This window comes from Argiope bruennichi, chromosome 1 (genome assembly GCF_947563725.1).
Source record: "Argiope bruennichi chromosome 1, qqArgBrue1.1, whole genome shotgun sequence".
NCBI classification, from domain to species: domain Eukaryota; kingdom Metazoa; phylum Arthropoda; class Arachnida; order Araneae; family Araneidae; genus Argiope; species Argiope bruennichi.
In genome coordinates this window covers 29,121,979-29,143,659 of record NC_079151.1, presented here as the reverse complement: position 1 = coordinate 29,143,659, position 21,681 = coordinate 29,121,979, and the positions used below count along the sequence as shown (strand labels likewise).

Here is a 21,681-nt window from a genome sequence, read left to right as displayed (position 1 = left end):
ACTAAAAAGGATACAGTTGCGAAACCTCTGATAAAGCAGCTGGAGCGGTCTTCCCAATACTTTCTCGCATACTCTCTAATAAATTTGTCCATGCCAAAGAATGCCATTGGCACACAAAAGTTTCGAAACATTACTTTTGGCATTTTTACTGAATCTGTGGGATTTTTGGCGTGTTTTTTTGGCGATTAATCCCTGACATCCGTTGATAGTAGCCAAAAATTGAATTTATAGTTAAGACACGTTATTCGCAACCGATTGAAACAAAATTGTGGCATAAAACTGCACTTGTAGTCACAAAATCCTATACCAAATTTGTCACATTTAAATCATTGCGTTTTTCAGTTATCGCGTTTACTTTTTCTGAAAGTACAGACTGACATTTAATACGACACTCCACCCCAACACCCTGCACGAAGCACATCGTTGGCATTACAGAATGACAGACAGCAAACACGTTGTCAGATTTGGCTCAAAATTTGCTACATATGTACACTATAGATGTTAAATCCGTATACCGAATTTTGTCTATCTAGCTCTCTTCATTTTGTAATTATTGTGTTAACGTACAAAACTAAACTGTGTAAACAGGGATTATTGTGATTGGCTGTTATGCTCATTAACTATCCAACTAAATATTTGCATTCTGGTATGGAACCCAGACTGGTTGGATATTATGATATCATTTTATACGTGGGAATTTAAATTAAGCAACATAAACTATAAAAATTACGAATAATTTAAAAAAATAATGAAGACACGATTCAATAAATTTGAGTAAAAAACTAAAACGATTTCTGAATTGCAAATTGAAAATTATAAGACATATTCCTTATTTCAAAAACAAATTTATGGATTCTTCGATTTTTTATAAATATATATATTAGATATTTTATCACCTTTCTAACTTTATTTTTATTATATTCATTGATTAATGTTTTGAAGAGCTTCATTAAGGTAATTGAATTCCGCTACTGGAAATGTAAATTTTTTCTTTCTTTTTATCATGCCACGAAAAAAAAATTATCTATTATTTTTTTTTCACCCGAACTTCCAGTAAGTGAATTTGCGATGCAAATTTTAACTCAACTGTTTCTACTCTCAGGAACGATAAATTTGGCTCTGGTTTTATTCTCCATTTAATTCTCTCGTCCTTTTCTTCATTGTTTAACATTCTTATCTCTGAAAAGGAGTCATCCCTTGCAATCGTCGGCAGAAAACGGGAAGATTCCGCCCCCTCCCCCTCTTTCAAACAAAAACTAATCACCTCGCTCATGCGCAGTGAACAGCTGCCGGACAGTCTGTGACTCGGTCTCGGCTGGCGGGAAAACTTGCGCCGTGATTGTGCGCACCGAAATGCTTCAGAAATTTTCGTCTGCGGGTTAAGAAGTGCGTGATTTTTTTTTTACCACACTCCTTTTTCTTTTTTTCCGTAGTACTCGAGGGTCGCAGAGTTGTGAGCGGCGTACGGAGATCGTGAACGTGAGATAGCGGCTCTTTAGAGCCCTTTTTTTCATCTTTCAATGAGGTGAGTACCGGTGAGTATTTCATTTTATCAATGTGAGTTGCTTTTATGGGCCAGAATTATTATTAGAAACCCTTTCCGTCAGCCAGGGAACTTTTGTTGGAAACTTTATTGTAATCTATGCTAATAAATAAGTTTGCATTTGCAATTTATAACTTGATTTTTAAAAAAGCAAAAAAATTGCACAGAATGCTTTTAAAAATATACAATTTTATTTGCATACAATTTTTATTTTCCGTTCATAAAAGTTTCGAAAATCATTCTGAGAAAATATCGAAACTTTTTGCATCTATGCATATTAGTTTATAAATTATTACTGATAGTATTATAGGACTAATGATTAGTTCTATTGCACAGCTTGATTATCCGAAATTTGCTTTACCAAAAATTAATTAATGGAGAAAATTATTTGTAATATTTTGAATTATCATATATTTTAAATTTTCGAAGCACTTATATCAAAGACAAATAAATAAATAAAAATTTTCTTTTAGGCGCAAGTTAAAAAATTTTATAAAAAATTTTTTGTACGTGAAAACGAAGCTAGATAAAAATATTTTTCTCACAATAAGATAAGTAAAAGCGAATTATTTTTTTTAAAAATATATCTTTAATTATTATTTTAAATGCCACTTCTGATTTTTATAAAAAATGTCACAAGTAGAATTATTCTACTCTAAATTAAAATGTAAATTTAAAAGGCAATTTTAAAATTAAAATAAGATAACTTTAGAATTCTAAGAAACGTTTAGGAAAGTAATATGCTCAGTTTTCTAATCCAGTTCGAATAGCTAATTTTAACTTCGAAAAGAAATCTGAACAAGTGCCAAAAGCTTTAACAGCTATACCCATCTTATTTTACATTGATTACATTATATTACAAGATTAATAATTATCATTTCTACTTTGAATTTTGAATTTTTTTCTAATTATAATGCTTAAGATTTATTTTAATATTTATTCATAATATTTCACATAAATTTTAAACGCTGTTCCTGTAATTTTCCTAAATGCAAAAAATTTAATTTCAATAGTTTCTACAGGAATTTGATTAGGTTTTATTTCCTCCATACTTTTTATTTTAATTTTTAATTTAATATGTGACTTTGGTGATCCTGTGTAAATTATATCGCGAGCTATATATCACACTAATATTTTCTAAAATTTTAATATGCATTTGTGTCGTGATGATTCTTTAATTTAATTGCAGCTTTTTGAAAATTTAGAGGAAAAAATTTTTGTTTTGTTGATTTAGAAAAGTGGAGAATTTATATTTTATAGAAGTTTCTAAATGTTCACGATAAACAGTTTGTTATTGGTCCGTTCTTTTTAAAATGCAAAACTGCAAACCTTAAATTAAATAATAAAACTTCTTTTTAATTTTTGCTCAAGATTTTGAGTTTTCACCAGTTTCTGTTTAGACAAAGTTTGTTCAAAATAAAATTTTCGCAACATCTATAAATTAAAAACAGGCATTTGTTCATGAAATATGTATTACACAATTGATTTTAAAAAAAAATTGTTATACTTGTTTTGACAGCAATTGAAAGCTTTTCTAATAACTCATCGGAAATAATGATTCCATTGATAAATGATATTATGTCCTCTTTTTTTACTTTAGTTGTCTTAAATCATGCATAAAATTGGAAAAAATGAAATGGATTAATGCTATAAATTTTTTTGACACAGTTCAATTCGCAGTTGCACAAGATAAAATTAACACAATGAAACTTTCAAATTAAAATGCATTTTTTTATTCGTATTAAGACTGAAGGTTAATATGCATATTAAAAACTCTAATAAAGAATGTTTTCTTTTTTTTAAGCCTATAAAATGACCGAAAATTATGGGAAAATTTTGTACCTGAACCATTTTATTTGCTTTTAAAATTAATTTTAAATGTTCATTTGAAAGGAAGTATGCACGGTGTGTCAAAAGTTAATTGAAATTATTTAAAATTTTTCTTTATTTCTCGGCCTTTAAAATAGAATTAACTTAATCTGGTAAAAGGATATTTCACATTTATTTTTTAATTTTTACTTTCTGAAGTACAAACTTTTTAAAAGATTAATTTCTGTATTGTAAAAGCCATTTGAGATTCCATGTCATAGTATTTTTATTATCAAAGTAATGAGTGAAATTTCATCTAAAAAGTGTGTTTAGAATAAAACTTAACTCGTTTAAGAAAAAAACTTGAGTTTATTATAATTCCTTATTTCTGGTAATATAAGTATCTCTTAAGTTGAAAATTCCTTATCGCAACGGCCAATGGTCATCAAGTTAGACGTTCTGAGCTACTAAATCAAAATGCAATAACTCCACTTAATAATTATAGTATTAAAATTTTTTAAAAAACGTTTTTATTAAATTGAGCAAAATTCTTATTCATTTTAAATACTAGTGCCGGTATACTAGGGTTTTTTTTTTTTTTTTTGTATTTCTAGAGAAAAGGAATAATTATATTGATTTTTTTAAAAGTAAATCCTGCATATCTGTACTTATAACTGAATGTATTTAAGAAATATAACTTTGATATTGAAATTTATTAACATAAAGAAAATTTATCTTTGTATTATATTTCTTAATATTCTTGGTTATATGTTAAGACCATTGTTGTTATAGTTTTTATGAAATTTATTTTTTAATACTTCAAAAATGTATATATTTCATTCATCACATACAAAATAAGATCCATGTTTTTATTATTTATTTACTTTTGCCTTTGAATTTATGAAAATTCCTTAAAACAGTTTTAGATAATTAATAATACTTATTATCTAAATAGAATAGGATAGGATATTTACAACGAGAGTACAAAACAATACCAACAAAACAAAATAACACTGATTATATTATTACATATATATTATAATATCTAATTAATTATCCAATTAATGTAATTTCAATCCTAGTTAATTTCCTAAATTTTATCTTAATTTTACCCCTATTAACTTAATTCTAAAAGATCTCTGATTTACTGATTCAATTTTACCATTTTTATTTAATTAATGCAACACGAGCTCTGTAAAAATGTTTAAATCAGCGGTTCTCACGCTTCGAGTAAAGGGATAAAAATCTTTACCTACCCTTACCTAAATCGACAGGTGTAAAGAAATCCTTATCTGAATCTCATAGTATAAAATCACCGGGGATAAATATTTCGTTCTCTTTTGCTCTTTTCACTCTAGTGTCGTGCTGTAGATTGACGTACCTCGTCGCTTCTTGCTTGTACATAAATTATGCCTCCTGGGATGGAATAATAGTGAAGTTTAAAAATTCAAAGTGTCTTCTCTCTCTTCGGTCACGTGACTGCTCACAAATATGTGTTTCACATTATACCATTTAATTTCAAAAGCATTGATTTTTCTTACTATTTATTTGTATTTCATGATTAGGTCAAGGTTCATTTATATATTCAGAATAAACAGCGGTCTAAAAAAATAATTTTCAGCGATTTTTCCCCCGACTTTTTGAACCTCCCTCAATGCCTACTTCCTCCATTGTTTACGCACTGAAGTGCAGTACCGAATCTCAAGCATCGTCTTCAATCCCGTCCCATTTCCTCTCTGATAAAAACTGTTTATTTTATAGTAACTGTCCCGAACCGCAGATAAGGTAAACACATGGGGTGCAGCAGTGCAGGCGTACGTTTGACATGCGGGGTCAAAACAAAGCCGCCCCTTACCAGTTTTTTTTTTTCCCCCTCATAAGGAAGTCTTAAGCCTTAGTGCACCCGTTGAAGGTCTTCGCTCCGTGGCCATGTGTTTCGTATTGAAACTTCTTGTTTACATGTGAGAACTATTGAAATACGGAAGAGAATTGTACTGGTTGTTAAAGTTTCAATTCAGAATTTTCTTTACACTTTCTCCAACCGCTACAGCTTCTTTATTTAATTTTTTTCCTCTTTGTTTGTGACCATTGCTACGTATAAACAGGAGGAGGGAAATAGTGGATTAAGTGAGTTTACATCGACGCATCCTTGGAAACTGTCCGTTTGGCTATTTTTAATGGCAGCGAAGATAAAATGTTAGCGTATTTATCTAGTTGGCTTATTAAAATACAGTATTACGACGAGAGTACTAAATAATACAATATCATAGACTGAAATGGTTTTACTACATAATGGTGATCGCCTTGATTCACCAAGACAATGATATGTTTCCCAGAAGGTTATCGAATAGACAAAGTGGTTAACTGCCTGGAAGCCTCATAAGTTTCGAGGATCCCAAGACCCTAGAATTTTTTTCGGTATATTCAGAAAAATCTAACTTTGTACTTTTATCTATTATGGCCATATATTTGATTATATTGAAGTTATAATCAAGTATTATTTATATTTTAGAACATTACTAATTATTATACCCACGGTTCTACCAACGTTTTTTTGTTCTGTATGAGAGAAAAAAAAAAAAAAAAAAAACGGAGAAAATGAATTCTTTTCCGCCACACAATATTGAGCTTTTGAAGAGATGTCAGGATTAAAAAAAATTATTAATTCCTAAGTAACCATTATTCTATCAATTTTGCATAAACAATTTTGTACAATTGATTAAAAATCAAACATAGGAATGACACAGATGCCATTGAAAAACAAATATTGGTGAGGTGTTAAAACTTTTTTTTTTTTTTTTTGCATATGATAATATCTTCCGAAGTAATGGAGGAAAATTTTAAAATCGTTTAATCCTTTTTCACTTCCTTGACAGGAATGTAAAAACTTTTTAACAGCCCGTTTAATCCTTCCAGGTGCTAAAAAATATGCCTGCCAAATTTCGTTCACATTCGTCGATGGGTGTGAAATTGTATTAGGTTCAAACAAACAAACGAACATTCAATTTTATATATGCAGAGAGATTCTGAGATTTTATTTTTTGATGTTTTCAAATTTATTAAAAATAATGGTAGGATAAATTTTTTGCAGTTAGCCATTTGATTCACAATTCAACTGCCGTGGTAACTTTTGTATTTAAGCGTTTAAAATGTATTAAATTTTATAAATCTTATTGTTTCGCTTATTTAATTTTTTTTACTTCAAATACTGAAAACTAATCTTGATATGCTAAATTAAGTGTTCTGTTTTTTCAGTTTGTCTTTGTATATATTACTATTAAACTCTTTACATAAAGATTTAAAAAAAAAAAAAAAAAAAAAAAAAAAAACTGGTTCTGAAGTTTGGATTGAGAAAGGGAAAAACCGATTTCCGTATTGCTTAAGGTCCTGTACAGAACTTAATCCGGCCCTGCACTTGTTCTTCAAAAAAAAAAAAAAAAAACTCATGTAATTTCATCGAGCTTTTTTCCTCATCATAATAAATACAGCATGTATTTCACTTTATAGTGCATTGCAGCATATGTTTTATTATAACTATAAAATCATCAATAAGTGTGTGAATGATTTATTAATGTTAAAAATACAAGTTGTTGCTTATTATTAAAAACTGTTTCCTTTTTTGCAATTGATATATTTTTTGTAAATTTAAAATAATATTTTTATAGCATTTTGATATAATTTGGCACTATTTTGTTTGATTATTCATATGTGCATAGGTAACTAGATACTGGTAAGGCACGTATCAAATTTTATTTGCACATATACTATATATGTGTTACGGCCAAAGCTCGAAGTTCGGCCAGATTGCGAATTGGCTGGCCATTTTGCATTTTGGCCAAGAGGTTTGGTCAAAGTCCGAAGTACTTGCAATTAATATTGTATATTCTACTTTGGCTGACCATTTCGCAAAGTGGCTGGGAATCCTTGGCCAAAGCCCGATGTGATAATGGTAGATTGACCGGTAGGCGGCACATTAAACAGAATACTTAAAAATAAGAAAAATGTACTCATTCTTGAGTACTTCATGTTGTTACAGTAGCTCCGAGTACAATAGACTTACATTTGAGAAATGTACTCACTTTTTGTATACATACAGGGATTCGAATATGAGTATGTATTTTTCTAAATCTGCAGAGATTATGCAAACCCAAATTTTCAAAAAGAAATCTCGACTGACATGGTTGGACCCAGAGGGATTCGAACACAGACTGTTCGATCTGCAGCCCAATGAGCTGCCAACTGGGATAACTCGCACATGAGCGGTGTATTCGAAGAAATGTTTTAAGGGTGATTGTCAGTCTTTTTTTTGCCCCATAGACCTAATGCTAAATTTTCAAGATTACATTCTCTTCCGAAATATCGATTCATAAAATACGAACTTTTTTTTACAAGGGAAGAAAACAATATTAAGTATAAATTAAAATAAATGTAATGACATTTATGTATAAAATATATTGTAGGTGCAAATCGCCAACAAAGAAACGTCTTTAAATAATATTAACAAAACTATTTTTATTTCATATTTGTTTTAATAAGCCCTTATATTTGCTATTTGTCTTTGCAAAAAAATTTCGTATTTTTTGAAGTGATATTTCGGGAGACAGTGTGATCTGGGATCTTTAACATTAGGTTAACTTAACTATGGAGCAGAAAAAGACTAAATATCAACTTTAAAGATAGTTGAAAAACTGAGAACTCAGTTTGCCTTTGTATTCATACACGATACGCAACGCATTTGCTCAAGATATAATTCGTCATTTTGAAGAACGCAATTCTAATCTTCTTCACGCTATCATGTTGTTACAGCATATACGTTCACTGAATAATTTTTTTATGGCTTTAATATAAGAACAGAATAACACGAGATCATATTTTTATTATACGAGATCTAATTTTCTAAAAAATGTTATGCCATATATTATCAAAAAAAATAAAAAAAAAAATTTAAAAATCTCAAAAATACAACTGATGTCTTTTTTCTAAATCTTATTTTGGACATTAACAGCTAAATTAATTGCAAAGAAATTATCTCAAATAAAATTATTACAGTTTTAAACAACCAACAGAAATAACTTAAAATGGAACAAAAGGTATAGTTCGTTATGCAAAAAATTCCTTAAAGGAAAAGTTTTTCAATTAGGAAAAGAACTCACAAATTATTTTGAACACGATAATTAAAACATTTAATGAATTTTCGGTGATCAACAATAAAGGTCTTAAAATCCTTTGTGCTAAAAGAAAACCTTCACTACTTGATTTATTTTAAAATGCCGTAAAATTAAGTTGTCTTGATGCAAATTTTACGATGAAAAAATTTTGGAAATTTTTTTTATTTAATTAGCGCTGCTCGTATGCAAATACAGAAGATGTAAACAGTACATTTTAAATTGAAAAGGGGAAATTAAATTTATACCGGTATCAAATTAAAAGGGACATAAAATAAACACCATTTAAACTATAAGATGATGTTTAATATGTCTTAGTTACTATGGCAGTAGATATTAAATAATTACTTTTATTTTAACAAGAAAATGCAGCAAAGAAATTAACTCGCATGTGTGCTATTAATGTTTAGATCCATTTCAACTTACAAACACATAGCGTTTAAAGGCTATGTGTCAAATGTGTCCCGCCAATTTTTGAATCCATTACGGATTAAGTGAAAAATATCATGTATAATTTGTCTTATGTTCCGTTAGAAAACCATACGAAGACAAGCTTGGAACAGATTTGATAATTTTGAACCTTAGTCAGATTACGAGAACGACCCGAAATTCTCTCTAAGTAACTGGATCACTCTCTAATTGCTTGACACTCAATGGTTCTAACATGCAACAGATCTGTATACCAGGTTGCTATCTCGTAGAATAGACATGGTGAAGCCACCATGGCCATGGGGAAGTTTATTTATATTAATGTCCCATTTAGAAACAAAATGAAGGCTTAAAGTTGCTTTGGGACGGATTTCGTAATTTGAATCGTGATCAAATGAGGAGGATGACGCCAGTCATAGCACCCACTTTTCAAACTTCCGATCCACATCAGCTTGAGAAATTTGGCCCTGATGAATTTAACGTGCACCAGACCCTCTAACCAAATAATTCTTCCGTGAAATCGAGATTCGAGATTGGGACCTTCGAACCCGGAAGCAGAGATTTTTCAATCAAGCTATCGTAGCCTGTAGCTCTCCACAGTCCGTTCCCTTGTGCTGAACGGATGATGTCTTGACCTTTTCGGTTAATATTCCTTGAAATGAATGGATCGGATCTATGATTCCTGATCATCCGTGAATCACAGTTGATGTTCTTTCTCCAGATGCCATTTGACCTGGGAAAAGGACATTAGTTTATATAACGTGCTTTGAAATGTCCATTGATATTCGTAGCTGCTTTTATCATTAGAACTAATATATTTTTAACTCATGAAGTACAAATACGTGTATTAAATCAAATCCTATCTTCGCTGGTAAATCTATAAACTGTCATAAATTGGTAAATCTGTTGCATTAAAAGCGATGACACTTTTATGAATTTAAATAAGTTATGAATTCTCATTCTCATAACAATTATATTAAAACGCCAAATAATTCTTAACCTTGGCCCCCAAACCCCGGATGGGGGGCACCTCGATATGAGGATGAGATGCTTCCGGCATGGTGGTTGGATCTCGCCACCCTGGAGGGTACACAAATAGGTGGGGGATCTGACTCCTCCCATCGATGACGGGACATACTTTCTTCGGGGAGGGTTGTACCGTAGCCGGTGATGGCCCTTAGGACTCAACCACAGTTCCCGCCAGAGTTGCTGTTGCGGCGATACGGTTATTCAGCCTTATGGTTTAAATCCGTGTGCCTTCGTGGCTGGTCGGAGAGTCAGATGGACACTTAACCTTGGACACCTAGAGCACATGTTTTACGAATTTATTCGCTACTTTTGCCTGTGGAACGGCTTTGCTCATTTTGAAAAGGGATGTTTGAGGTAATTTTATTTTTTATTTTCTCCTTTATAAAAATAGAAAGTATTGCAATCATTAAAAATTTGGCTAGACATTTAGATTTCTTTGCGTCCGATAAAACAATATTTGCATACTTTTATTTCACTTGTTTCTTGTTTTTAAAGAAAGAACATGGTAATCGATTTTTCATTCAAAAGCAAAAACATCAAGAACTGAAATTTTGGAGACTCGTATATTCTCAATGACAATAAATTATTTCAATATTTTCAGAACTTTATTATCATTTAAACATTATTTTAATTAGATTTTGACTCTTTAAAAGTGGTCCCATCTAGCAGTGAATTCTCAAAATAATAATAATTTCAAAATTCTCTAATAATCTAAATAAGGAATTTTAAAAGATATAAAATTATTTAATTTAACAATTCTACTTTTTAGCACAATAATAAAATTGTCTTTTCGAAAACTGTTTTAGCGTAATTTATTGGAATTACTCATATGTGTCTGTGAAAATGATAACTCAACAATGAATTAAGAACTTGATTTCATTGTTAGACTAACGCGTTTATTGCTATCTCTGCTTATTCTTTATCTTCATGTTTATTGCTATATTTAGTTGTTGATTTATCGTGTTTATTAGCAATATCTTGTGGAAATTGAATTTGGATGAATGAAATGTGTTATGTGGTCTTTACGTATATCTGCTAATTTTTATTAAATTTTAACGAAATTTGTCTGTTGGAAATTTGTCTTTTTATCTACACGTGCTAGCACAAAACGGAATGAGCTGGAACAATGAATTTCGATATATCGTCCTGTAATAGATATGTAGATTTACATAAAAAAAAATGTGTACTCAATTAATGCAGGCGAACAGGTTCGAGATGCATTCACTCTTCCTTTTGCTATACTGTAAACACAAAATGTGTATGAGTATTCAAGAAAGTTAAAAAGAGAACTTCCAGTATATCAAATGATGAAGCATTACAATTTCAATCAATAACATAATAGCCCTCCTCCCCAGCATGTCCGCTTATTTTATGCTGTATTTTATAAGGAAAAAAAAAACTACTTTCTAGAAATTAGATATCATCCTCGGCCCCCTAAATTTCATTCTTGTACATCTAGATATCAGTGCATATATTAATCCATCACAGTCTGTAATGATGGGTTGAGTTGAAAAAATTTCCCCGCCTTCATGGTTTGCGTCATTATCGCATGCGGAATCCCAACTTCTGTAGTGGCATTTAGAAACTGATGCAGTTTTTTTTTAATTTTTAAATTTATTGATATATTGATGTGCAAATAAAATAAGCACAGATAAAAATTGCTTATGAAATCGTAAAATCCACATGTTTTTATGTTGAATTGTAGCAAAAGCTAATGAGCGGAGATCTGAAATTATGATTACTTTCATGAACATTATGGATAGAGCAGATCTCACTGCAAGATACAAAACTTTTAAATGTAGATATTTGCCTTTAAAATGTACTACTATAAATAATATGTTTTTTTTTCAATTTCTTAAGCACTCTGCCAATTTACATAAGATTTGATTTTTTTTATAATTTTAATTAGTTAATCTGTACCCGGAATACTGTTAACAGGATAACAGCCCATCTAGATAGGCACATCAACTAGTAGAATATTAATCAAAAATTTACTTATCAAAAAGAAGACCAATGAATCACTGTAATTTAATACGAAAAGGAACGTATCAAAAACGAATGATTTCATATCCATCAAAACACTTTCTTTGGAATCTCATTAAAAAGAATTTATTGTTGAAAGCAGAAAAATACTTTAAGAAAGACAGAAAGCCAAATTTATGATGGATGCTCGTGTGCATGAAAATGGGAAAAAACCTTTTTTGAATGTAATGCGTCATTTATAAATTGTCATTTTTCTTTCCCTTGGGTGTTCTCCAATTTTGCAGAACACATTTATTATACATTTTTTATCAAAGCACAGTGATATATATGTGCAAAAAAAAGTGCAAATTTTAACAAAAATTTTACTGGAAATTTCGAAATGCTGTGTAAATGAAACTATTTCATTTACTATTTAAATGGAAAAGAATAATTGGAATGTATTAGTACGATTTTTAATACCTGGTAGATAATAATCACTTCCACATAGTTAAAATTTAATAATTTAACTCTTTTTAGAGACATAAATTCTTTACCATCACGTATAACCAATTTTTAAATATTCATAATAATACAATTAACTTCCGATTAACTTTTAATAACTTCAGAAACTACAGCAAATATTAATAAAAACATTTTTATAAAATGCGATTTTAATAATGAAATGAACAATAATTACAATTATTTATTAACTAATAATTTTTTTAATTAGTTTCAAATGTGTTGCATCGGAAGTTTCATGAATTCTTACCTAAATTCTTCGATTGCTGTTAGTTTCTTATCGCAAATTATCACGAAGTATTTAAATTTGTTAAATATTAATTAATTAACTTACTTTTATATAAAAAACAAAATAAATTTCTTTTATTTTAAAATCAATCTTCATAATATTTTATTATTTCGTTATAGGGGGGAAAATGTCTTTTAAAGAGGCAATCAGCTTTCCATTGTGTAAAAATCAGTTTTGCTTCAAGTGACAAAATATCCGAGGTTAGCTGCGTTTAGTGAAAGCAAGTGCATGTACGCTGCAGATCTGCAATGCATCTTGCTTATTTTCAGTATCTAAATCTAAAATCAAATCTTACTTAATCAATTAACTGTCTAACTGCTTTTAATCTTCAAAGGGAACGAAAAAAAAAAAGACTGGTCAATATGTTCTCGGAGAACTGATTTCTTTTTACTGCGTTTGCGCATTTACAACATACATGTTTTCTTTTCTACTGGATTTTAAATTGAAAAAAGTACTTGAAAAGGGGCCAGTTTCAGAATTCTTAAAAATGGAGCTTATGCTCTTTCCATTACTGAAAAGTCTTTAACGAGATCAAAATTTTAGAAATAATAATAAAAATAATAATAATAAATATAAAATAATAATAAAAAAATAGTTTAATCATAAAAAAAAAGTTTTAAATAATTTTTTTTCTGTTTAATTTGAATAAATATTTTTATAAACTGAAAGAGTTATGATGAGGCATTCTGCGATTTTGCAATAAAATACTACATTTTATATATTTTTAAAGAGTAAGATTCTTTTTATTAGAACATTAAGAGAAAGAAATATTTTCTGGTAATAAAACAAGAAAGTTAGATTTTATATTTGAATAGTTTTCCATAATTCTTATAAAAACATTCAGTCATGCTTATTTTTTAAATATACTATAAAATTTCTATTACTATAGACGATAATTCTCACACGTTTAATTATTTTACCCATATACTGCAGGATCTTTTATTATTCTGTTACACTTTTATATATGTGTAAAGAATGTAGGAAAACTAACTGAAAAAAATTGGAATAATTGTTTTAACCCTTTAAAGGGCCATTTTTTTCTAGTCATATTATGTTAAAATATTTTTAGGCTTGAAATTAGAATAAGAAAAGGGATTCATATTGCTTATTATATAAATTTAATTTGATTAATTAATTAATTTGGTTAATTAATAATTAAGTAACAAAGCAAGACGCATCATTTTGTCTGAGATAAAGAACTGAAGCATCTAAGTTTCTGTCTCTCTAAAAAAATTTATCAGAACTTATGCCAACCTACATCATTTCACGCAAAGATTGATAAATTTGGTGGGAAGCATACTTCCCGCGGCTATAGAAAAGGTTAAATAAAGCTGATTAATAAAAATGCATACATATTTTAAGTAAAAAAATACAAGGACTGGATTTTTTTCTTTAATTAAGTACAGTGGAACCTCGTTTAACCAACGAATCTTACTCGTTATGCGAAAAGCACCAATCAAGAGAAATAATTTTTTTCCAAAGCAATCCATGCAACATAGGATGACCCGTTCCATTCCAAAGAATTACTGAAACAAATTAATTATAGTGTAATTTATTATATATAATTTATGCTCTTTTCACAAGAAAGCTGCCTAAAAGTATTTGCCTTCAGCTAATTTTTTAAATTTTGCAAAAATGAGACACAGTGTAGTGTTTCAGTGGGTGTCATCAGAGCGTTGCTTCGCAATGAACAATGGAATAATCTCCCAAATTTGCTTTAAACATCTCTCGTTTAACAGGAACGTTGTTGCTCTGCTTAGGCTATTATTTAATCTTTTCCTGAACAAATATTTTCCGCAACTCTTTGTTATGAATGCAGTTCCATAGGCTTTTCTGTAGTTCCTATCCATCTCTAACAACCTATTTTCTACATTTCCCCACCACCTCATCGATGTCGTTCTCTCTATGTTCTTCCATTAGAGCAACATAGCTCGCCTTGTAACCCATACGTTGCTACGTCCTTTCACCAACTCATCTCTAACCCCAACGTTGCTATGTTCTTCCTTCAGTTCATCGATATATATGCTATCTACCTCTAACCTATAATGCTAGCTAGAGACATAATCTCGTCGAATAAGGCTTCACAGACACTTGCTCAAGCTCGAAGAATCTTGTTCTACAGCATCATCTAGACAAAACTTCTACCATGTACAGGGCCCAACTTTGCCTAATTGGGGCCCAGGGTAAAAACTTCTTTAGGGGCCCTCTGTGCTTCATTACTTCAGTAATGAAGAACCGTGTATAGAACTTGTCTATGATATTTTTCGTTAATTAATTAAAAATGCTATTTAAGCTTAATACTATAGTATAAAATATAGATTTTTGTGTTCATACGATGGATTAATGAAGAAGCTAACTTAAAAACGGATGGATTATACACTGTACTGATATTTTGTTTAAAAAAGCTCATTAAAGAAGGAAACATAAAATAAACTTTCTATTCAATTTGGGGCCTCTCCTTCTGATGTGGGGGCCCGGTTCAACTGCCCTGTATGCCCCTACCTTAGTCAGGCTCTGACCATGTAGGAATAAGGATTCTCTTCATATAAGCACCAAACACATTTCGATATCCGAGATACACGCCAATCCTACATACGACGCCACGATGTCTCCTCGTCACTCGTTCTGCAAAACATCGCTCGTTAAAAAACTTTTTTTCATTTTGTTTTGTATATTATGTGAATCACTTGTTGTGAAAAGTTCTATTTAACGAAGGAAAGCTGTATTAATCCACTCAAAATTCATAAACAAAAGGCAAGCATCTAAGATACATATGGACAGTGATGAATTAAAAGTTACATACCCTCCCTATGAACACAAAATGCCCTACAACATTTGTTACGATATCTTCATGATGTTATCCGGGTTTCAGAATATCGAACACCATCGTATACAGATGTACAGTATCTTGTACAAATAAGACTTTGCTTATAAAGCTTTAATTTCTCGACTGTAAATCTCTAAAGCTTTAATTTCTCGACTGTAAATCTCTAAAGCTTTAATTTCTCGACTGTAAATCTCTAAAGCTTTAATTTCTCGACTGTAAATCTCTAAAGCTTTCATTTCTCGACTGATTAAATTAAATTCACTGACAGGAACAATTGTAATTTTAAATTCTGTTCTCATTCAAACCGATTTTTATACAATATCTCATTTCTTATTTTTATTAAAATGCACAGATTTAAATTATTTTTAATTTTACTTAAATTTCAAAAAGGAATTTTTTTCCGATTCAATTTAGTTTTTTAAATATTTTAATTCCATATTGAAAGTATTTGTATTTGTTCCTGAAATGATTATGAATTATTTGAATCCTTAGTTTAATCAGCGGATTAACTATTTATTATATCTGAAATCAAGCTATTATATGAATAAAAAATTCTGGATATTTTTAAATCCAAGTTTAAATATAGAAAAAAAATAGCTTTCAAAATACAACTTTAAGGCAAATAAACCGTAGAATTCCTTAAAAGTCATGTCAATTAATGAATTAAAACTTATGTGCCTTTAATTATGCAATATTTTCACATTGTTTATAATAAATCTAACTATTTTAATCTAATCTTAAACGCCAAACATTCCAACGAATAAATGACTTAAACTGAGTCTGATAAAGCAAAAATGATTATTTTTGAAATCTTACAATTTATTTTGGCAGAAAACAAAGATAGACCAAAAAACTTTTTCCAAAACTTGATCTGAGAAATTTGGATTTCATCCAATTTTTGAGGATGTATGCTCTAAAATTCGACGAAATTTCATTTTGTAGCGGAAACAGTTTACTGATAAATTAAGTTGCCTAACCTTATTTGATACTTTTTAAACTTACTTTGTTCATAAATTTGTTGTGGTTTATTTTTTTTCTCAAAAGAAAACGAGAATTAGATGTTTCTGTGTGCTGCGTTTTCAGGGTAGATCCTTAGGATTAGATCCAAAAGTTAAACTCGAAAATGAATTAAAATGTACTTAAGAAAACTTTGCACAGTTTGTAACAAATTTATTAACAAGCGAAACAGGGTGGAACTAATAACAGATTAAAGTTTTCATGCTAAATCTTAAGGAGATCCAAAAGAATTTCTGACTTACAGTTCACTTACGAAATTTAATATCAAGGTTTGTATCACGCTGAAGATTGACTTGTATTGAAATGTGTGTTTATTTAGTATTTTTTTTTTATCAATGGAACAAAACCTAATTCGACTAACATTTAAAAGGTTTAAAAATAGTGTATACTAGATTACTGATTTTATAAGTATTTTAAAGCTTAATGTAAAATTCAAATATATATATTGCTCAAGTGAGAGGTATTATGTCTTAAAAAGAGCAAAAATAATTACAATTAGTCTCCTCGAAACTTTCTCGTATACTCTAATAAATTTAACTGTATATAATTAATCACATGCCATCGGGAACAATAGTTAAGGGTGTCTACTAGCTTGCGATCTTTTGCTGGGATATACCTAATACAAGGGGTGTTCAAATGAAAAGGTACGAAACGTTGTAACAGCGTAACCGTTAACATATTTACCTATGCCGCTATGGGAGAACATAGTGAGACATCTAAAGATGCGATTGGAGTCTCCAGCTTAGATGCCCGCATGCGCAGGAGAGAGCAGAGTCTCTTATAAAAAGAGCCGTCCAATTGACGTGACAATGCATGTGAAGACAGGATGGAAATGGACAGAAGAACCATTCACTCCGATGTGTACTATGAGAGACTCTTAAGATTACGCAGGTCCATCAAGAATAAAAGACCTGGGATACTCACGGAGAGTGTGGTTCTGCTCCATGATAACGCACATCCTCACGTCTCCAAGATCACACTCGTGGAACTGGTCAAGTTCGAGTGAGAGCAGCTCGATCATCCGCCCTACAGCCCAGATATGTCGGCCTGCGATTTTCATGTGTTTGGTCCCCTGAAAAATCATCTGAAAGGGAAGCGCTTGAACTCGGACGGCGAACTCAAGTGCGCTGTGAATGACTGGGTCTCGTCACGACCTCAGGAATTCTGGGAACAAGGAATCCTTCGGTTTGTTCATCAACGGGATCGATGTGCTCAGGCCTATGGTGTATACTTTGAATAAAGTCTTCATTTATACCCACAGTGTCGCTTCGTACCTTTTCATTTGAACACCCCATGTACATAAGTACTGAAAAACCGGATGTGTATTGGGCCGTCTTTTTCCTGATGGTTTGAAACCAAAAATTAAATATAGATCTACAATTGTAGTCACAAAATCATATACTAAATTTCATATACTTACTTAATTCATTATGTTTTTGAGTTATTATATTTACATGTGAAAATAGAGACCGACAGACGGTCAACCCCTTGATGGTTTCAAATTTAATACGAATCCACATTTCAGATGGCAAAATTGTGTACCAAACTTCATTAATCTAGCTCTTTGAATGAAACCATTGAAAGAAAAAAACACCATTACAAATTCGGTGTCATGTCCCTTTATTAAATTTCATACTTCTAATTCAAAGAGTTTTTGAATTGCCATGTTCACAGGCAGACAGGTGTCATTTTAAAAATGTGTTTTTCTGTATTGTAGAGGCATGGAGATTCATCGAAATCTAGAATTTAAATTTTTTGACGATTACAATTCTTTCTCTTTGTATATGATAAAGTGAAAATGACAGTATTTTATGAATACAGTTGAAGATTTACGAATAAAAATCTTTCAGACTGTTGGTGTGTCAGTCAACCAACTGCATTACTAATTTGCAAAAAAAATTTATATACAAACAAATAAATAAATAAATCCTGGTTATAGTGTACTGACATCCAAACTATATTTTATTTTAATTTGAATATGCTCGAATACGTAAGACATCCGTGTAAATCAAATGAAAAAATCAAAATTAAAATCACTTCGAAAACAATGCGAAAAAATTTCGCGACATTAGGACTGCCCTCTCCCAAGGTTGAAGAGGTTATTTTCCTTCTTATTAATGAGGCGTCGCCCTCCTAAGAATAGATTTAATTACATAATGGTTAAAGTAACTATCTAATGTTTTCCTTTTTTAATTATTTTATGTTTGCTATACCAAGTAGTAAATGTCTAACAAATAAGATTTCTTAAGTGCTAGTTTATGTCATACTTGCTGTTTAGACTTATAAAAAATGTCTGTTAGTAAAAATTCAATTGAAAATGCTGCTATTTTTTCTGTGCTTTGGATGCGCGTTACATATTATGTGTATCCTAAAATTACTATTACATTACTGACACATTATCACGAATAACAAAGTGTTTTTTTAAATGCAAATATGAATTCATTATATGCGGATATTGCATCGTGATGAAAACTCTCTACTGTCAGAGAAATTCGTTTTCGTGCATTTTAAGGGAAATAATTATTTTTTTTAAAATTCAGATTCATCACATTAAAATTCACCGAACTTTTTTGATGAGAGTTCAAGTCAGCTCATAATCGCAACAGCAATTAGCCCTAAAACTCAGAGCGATTCATATTTTCATGACCTATCATTTTTTCTTGAATAACTTATGAATAAAGATTACGCTTGTTAAATTCATAATTTAAGTGACTTTGAAAAAGTTTTAAATTTAAAATTGGACAATAAACAAATTCAATTCAACCAATTTATTAAGTAGAGAAAACGGAGAATAAATAAATAAAAACGTGATTTATAAAATTGTAACTTTAATCCATCTATATATACTTAACTATATTTTTGACTTGAAAAAAGAATGTTTCAGTGAAGAATTTTTGTCAAAACAGTTAAGGCTTTTTAAGTTATTGATACATATTTCAAACTACAGATCTAAGTTAACTTTTTAATTTTTTTTCTCAAAATTATTAATATTGATTTTCGGAACTTTTTTTTTGAAATACAGAAAAACTAACCGAAATTCCAAAATAATTCCAAAGAATACCAAATATAATAAATGCGGTATTGCAGGCTCTTATATGTTAAAAATTTCTGGATTCAGATTGCGATCCTGAATGTGGGAAGGTTTAAACAACTGTGACTTTAAATTATATTCCGTGAATTTCTGGAACATTTTTGGTTGTTAAAGTGAAGATTTATGAAACAACTTACAGGTGGTTATCAAAATAATGGAAACACCTGTGAATAAAAGTGACAGTTTTGAATGCGCTTCGTAAACATTAAAATATAATAATAGCCAACAGGTTTTTTTTATAAATAGCAATGTATATATTCTGTCAGTATGTTTTAGCTTTATTAAAGTTCTGTAATTATTGGATCTTTTTCAAAAGCTTAAAAGGTCGGACCTCTCAGATTTTCAAAGAGGCCTAATTATAGAAACCCTTCTAGCTGGAGCAAGTGCGACCGAAACATCCCAACTTTCAGGCGTTTCTAGAGGTACGGTGTCTAAAGTTATGACAGCATACACACAGCGCGGCAAGACAAGCTCGGCAAGACAAGCTCGGCAAAGCAAAATAGTGGGCGCAAAGAGAAGCTCTGTGAAAGAAACAGACGGGTATTGAAGCGGATTGTAATGACTAAAAAGCGAACAACTTGCAGCAAAAGTGACCACAGAGCTCAATACCCATCTGGATAATCTGGCGTTAGTAATGACAGTTAGAAGGCACCTTCATAAACAGAACATTTATGGAAGAGCAGCAATTCCCAAACCACTTGTCACAGATGTTAATGGTAAACGTCGTCTACCGTTGTGTCACACTCACAAAACCTGGTCGATTGATAAGTGGAAGAAAGTAATATGGTCTAACGAATCGTGTTTCCCACTTTTCCCTACAACAGAACGGATGCACGCTTTTAGGACACCTGTACGAGCGTATGATCGTGATTGTCTCCTAACTGTCAAGCATGGAGTTGGATTTGTCTTGATATCGACAACCATGTCGTGATTTTCAGATGAACCAGTCGTACATAACCCTAGAAGGAAGGATCACTGGGGAGAAGTATAGAGAAATTTTAGCTGATTCATCCTATGATGCAAACTTTGTTTCCTGCAAGAGATGGAATTGTCCAGGATGATAATGCACCTATCCATGCAGCGAGATTTGTCCAATCATGTTTTGATGAACACGAGGATGAAGTTAAAAATTTTCCTTGGTTCGCACAGTCACCCAACCTCAATATAATTGAACTGTTATGGTCTATTTTAGAGCGTTCAATACGGAATCAGCATCTCTCCCAGAACTTTCACAATATCTCCAGGAAGAATTTTACAATATTTCTCTAAACACTATTCAACACTTGTATGAATCGATTCCTTGGCGAATCCAAGCTGTATTACATGCCAAAGGCGGTCTTACACCATACTAATAAAGGATTCTTTATAAATCTAAGGTATTTCCATTATTTTGATAACCACCTGTATATCTAGTTTTTATTGCAAGTTCGCTTCTGGTTTTGGAAATTGTTTTTTTCTGGTTCCAGAAAGAAACAATATTGCTTATTTCACCGACTTTAATTTATCTTACATTAATCATGGTAACATTAAGGTGTATTTCTTAGAAATTTTTTTCTTGCATTTCTCGCAATTTTCTACTAAAATTAATAATATTTCTTGTTTTATACAACTGGTGTGTCCAGATAACAGTTGTGGATATAATCATAATTCTCTCACAGTTGATAATTTGAGCGGCAATGAAAGTTTACTGGCATAGTAAAACATCAAATACAAAGTTTTTTAAAAACACTAATTACAAATAAAAAGCAATTTTTAAGCAGTGCGCTTTTATTAGTGTACTGAAATGTGGAAAAATTATCTAATAAAATATCTAGAAATCGGCGAAAAGAAAGTGGAAAATGTGTTATGTGCTATTTAACTATTCTAAGCAAATAGAAGATGTGCCCGTATATATGGACTATTATTCTGTTAGCAATATCTAAGATACAGATAAATTAACAAAAGTTGTGATAAAAAATCTCATGCACATTGGTGGAGTGCTTGTGCAATTTATAAATAATT

The 21,681-nt window shown here is 30.6% G+C and overlaps 1 protein-coding gene across 4 annotated transcripts in view; it reads left to right on the top strand.

Moving 5' to 3' along the window:
- Window positions 1-21,681, top strand: part of LOC129961458 (collagen alpha-1(XV) chain-like) — a 320,304-nt gene that overhangs the window by 9,138 nt on the left and 289,485 nt on the right. For all 4 annotated transcript variants that reach the window (XM_056075047.1, XM_056075032.1, XM_056074996.1 and 1 more), the window contains exon 2: window positions 1,434-1,525. In XM_056075047.1, coding sequence (XP_055931022.1) covers window positions 1,521-1,525 — 5 coding nt within the window. In that variant the 5' untranslated portion in view covers window positions 1,434-1,520. The remainder of the gene's footprint in view (window positions 1-1,433; window positions 1,526-21,681) is intronic.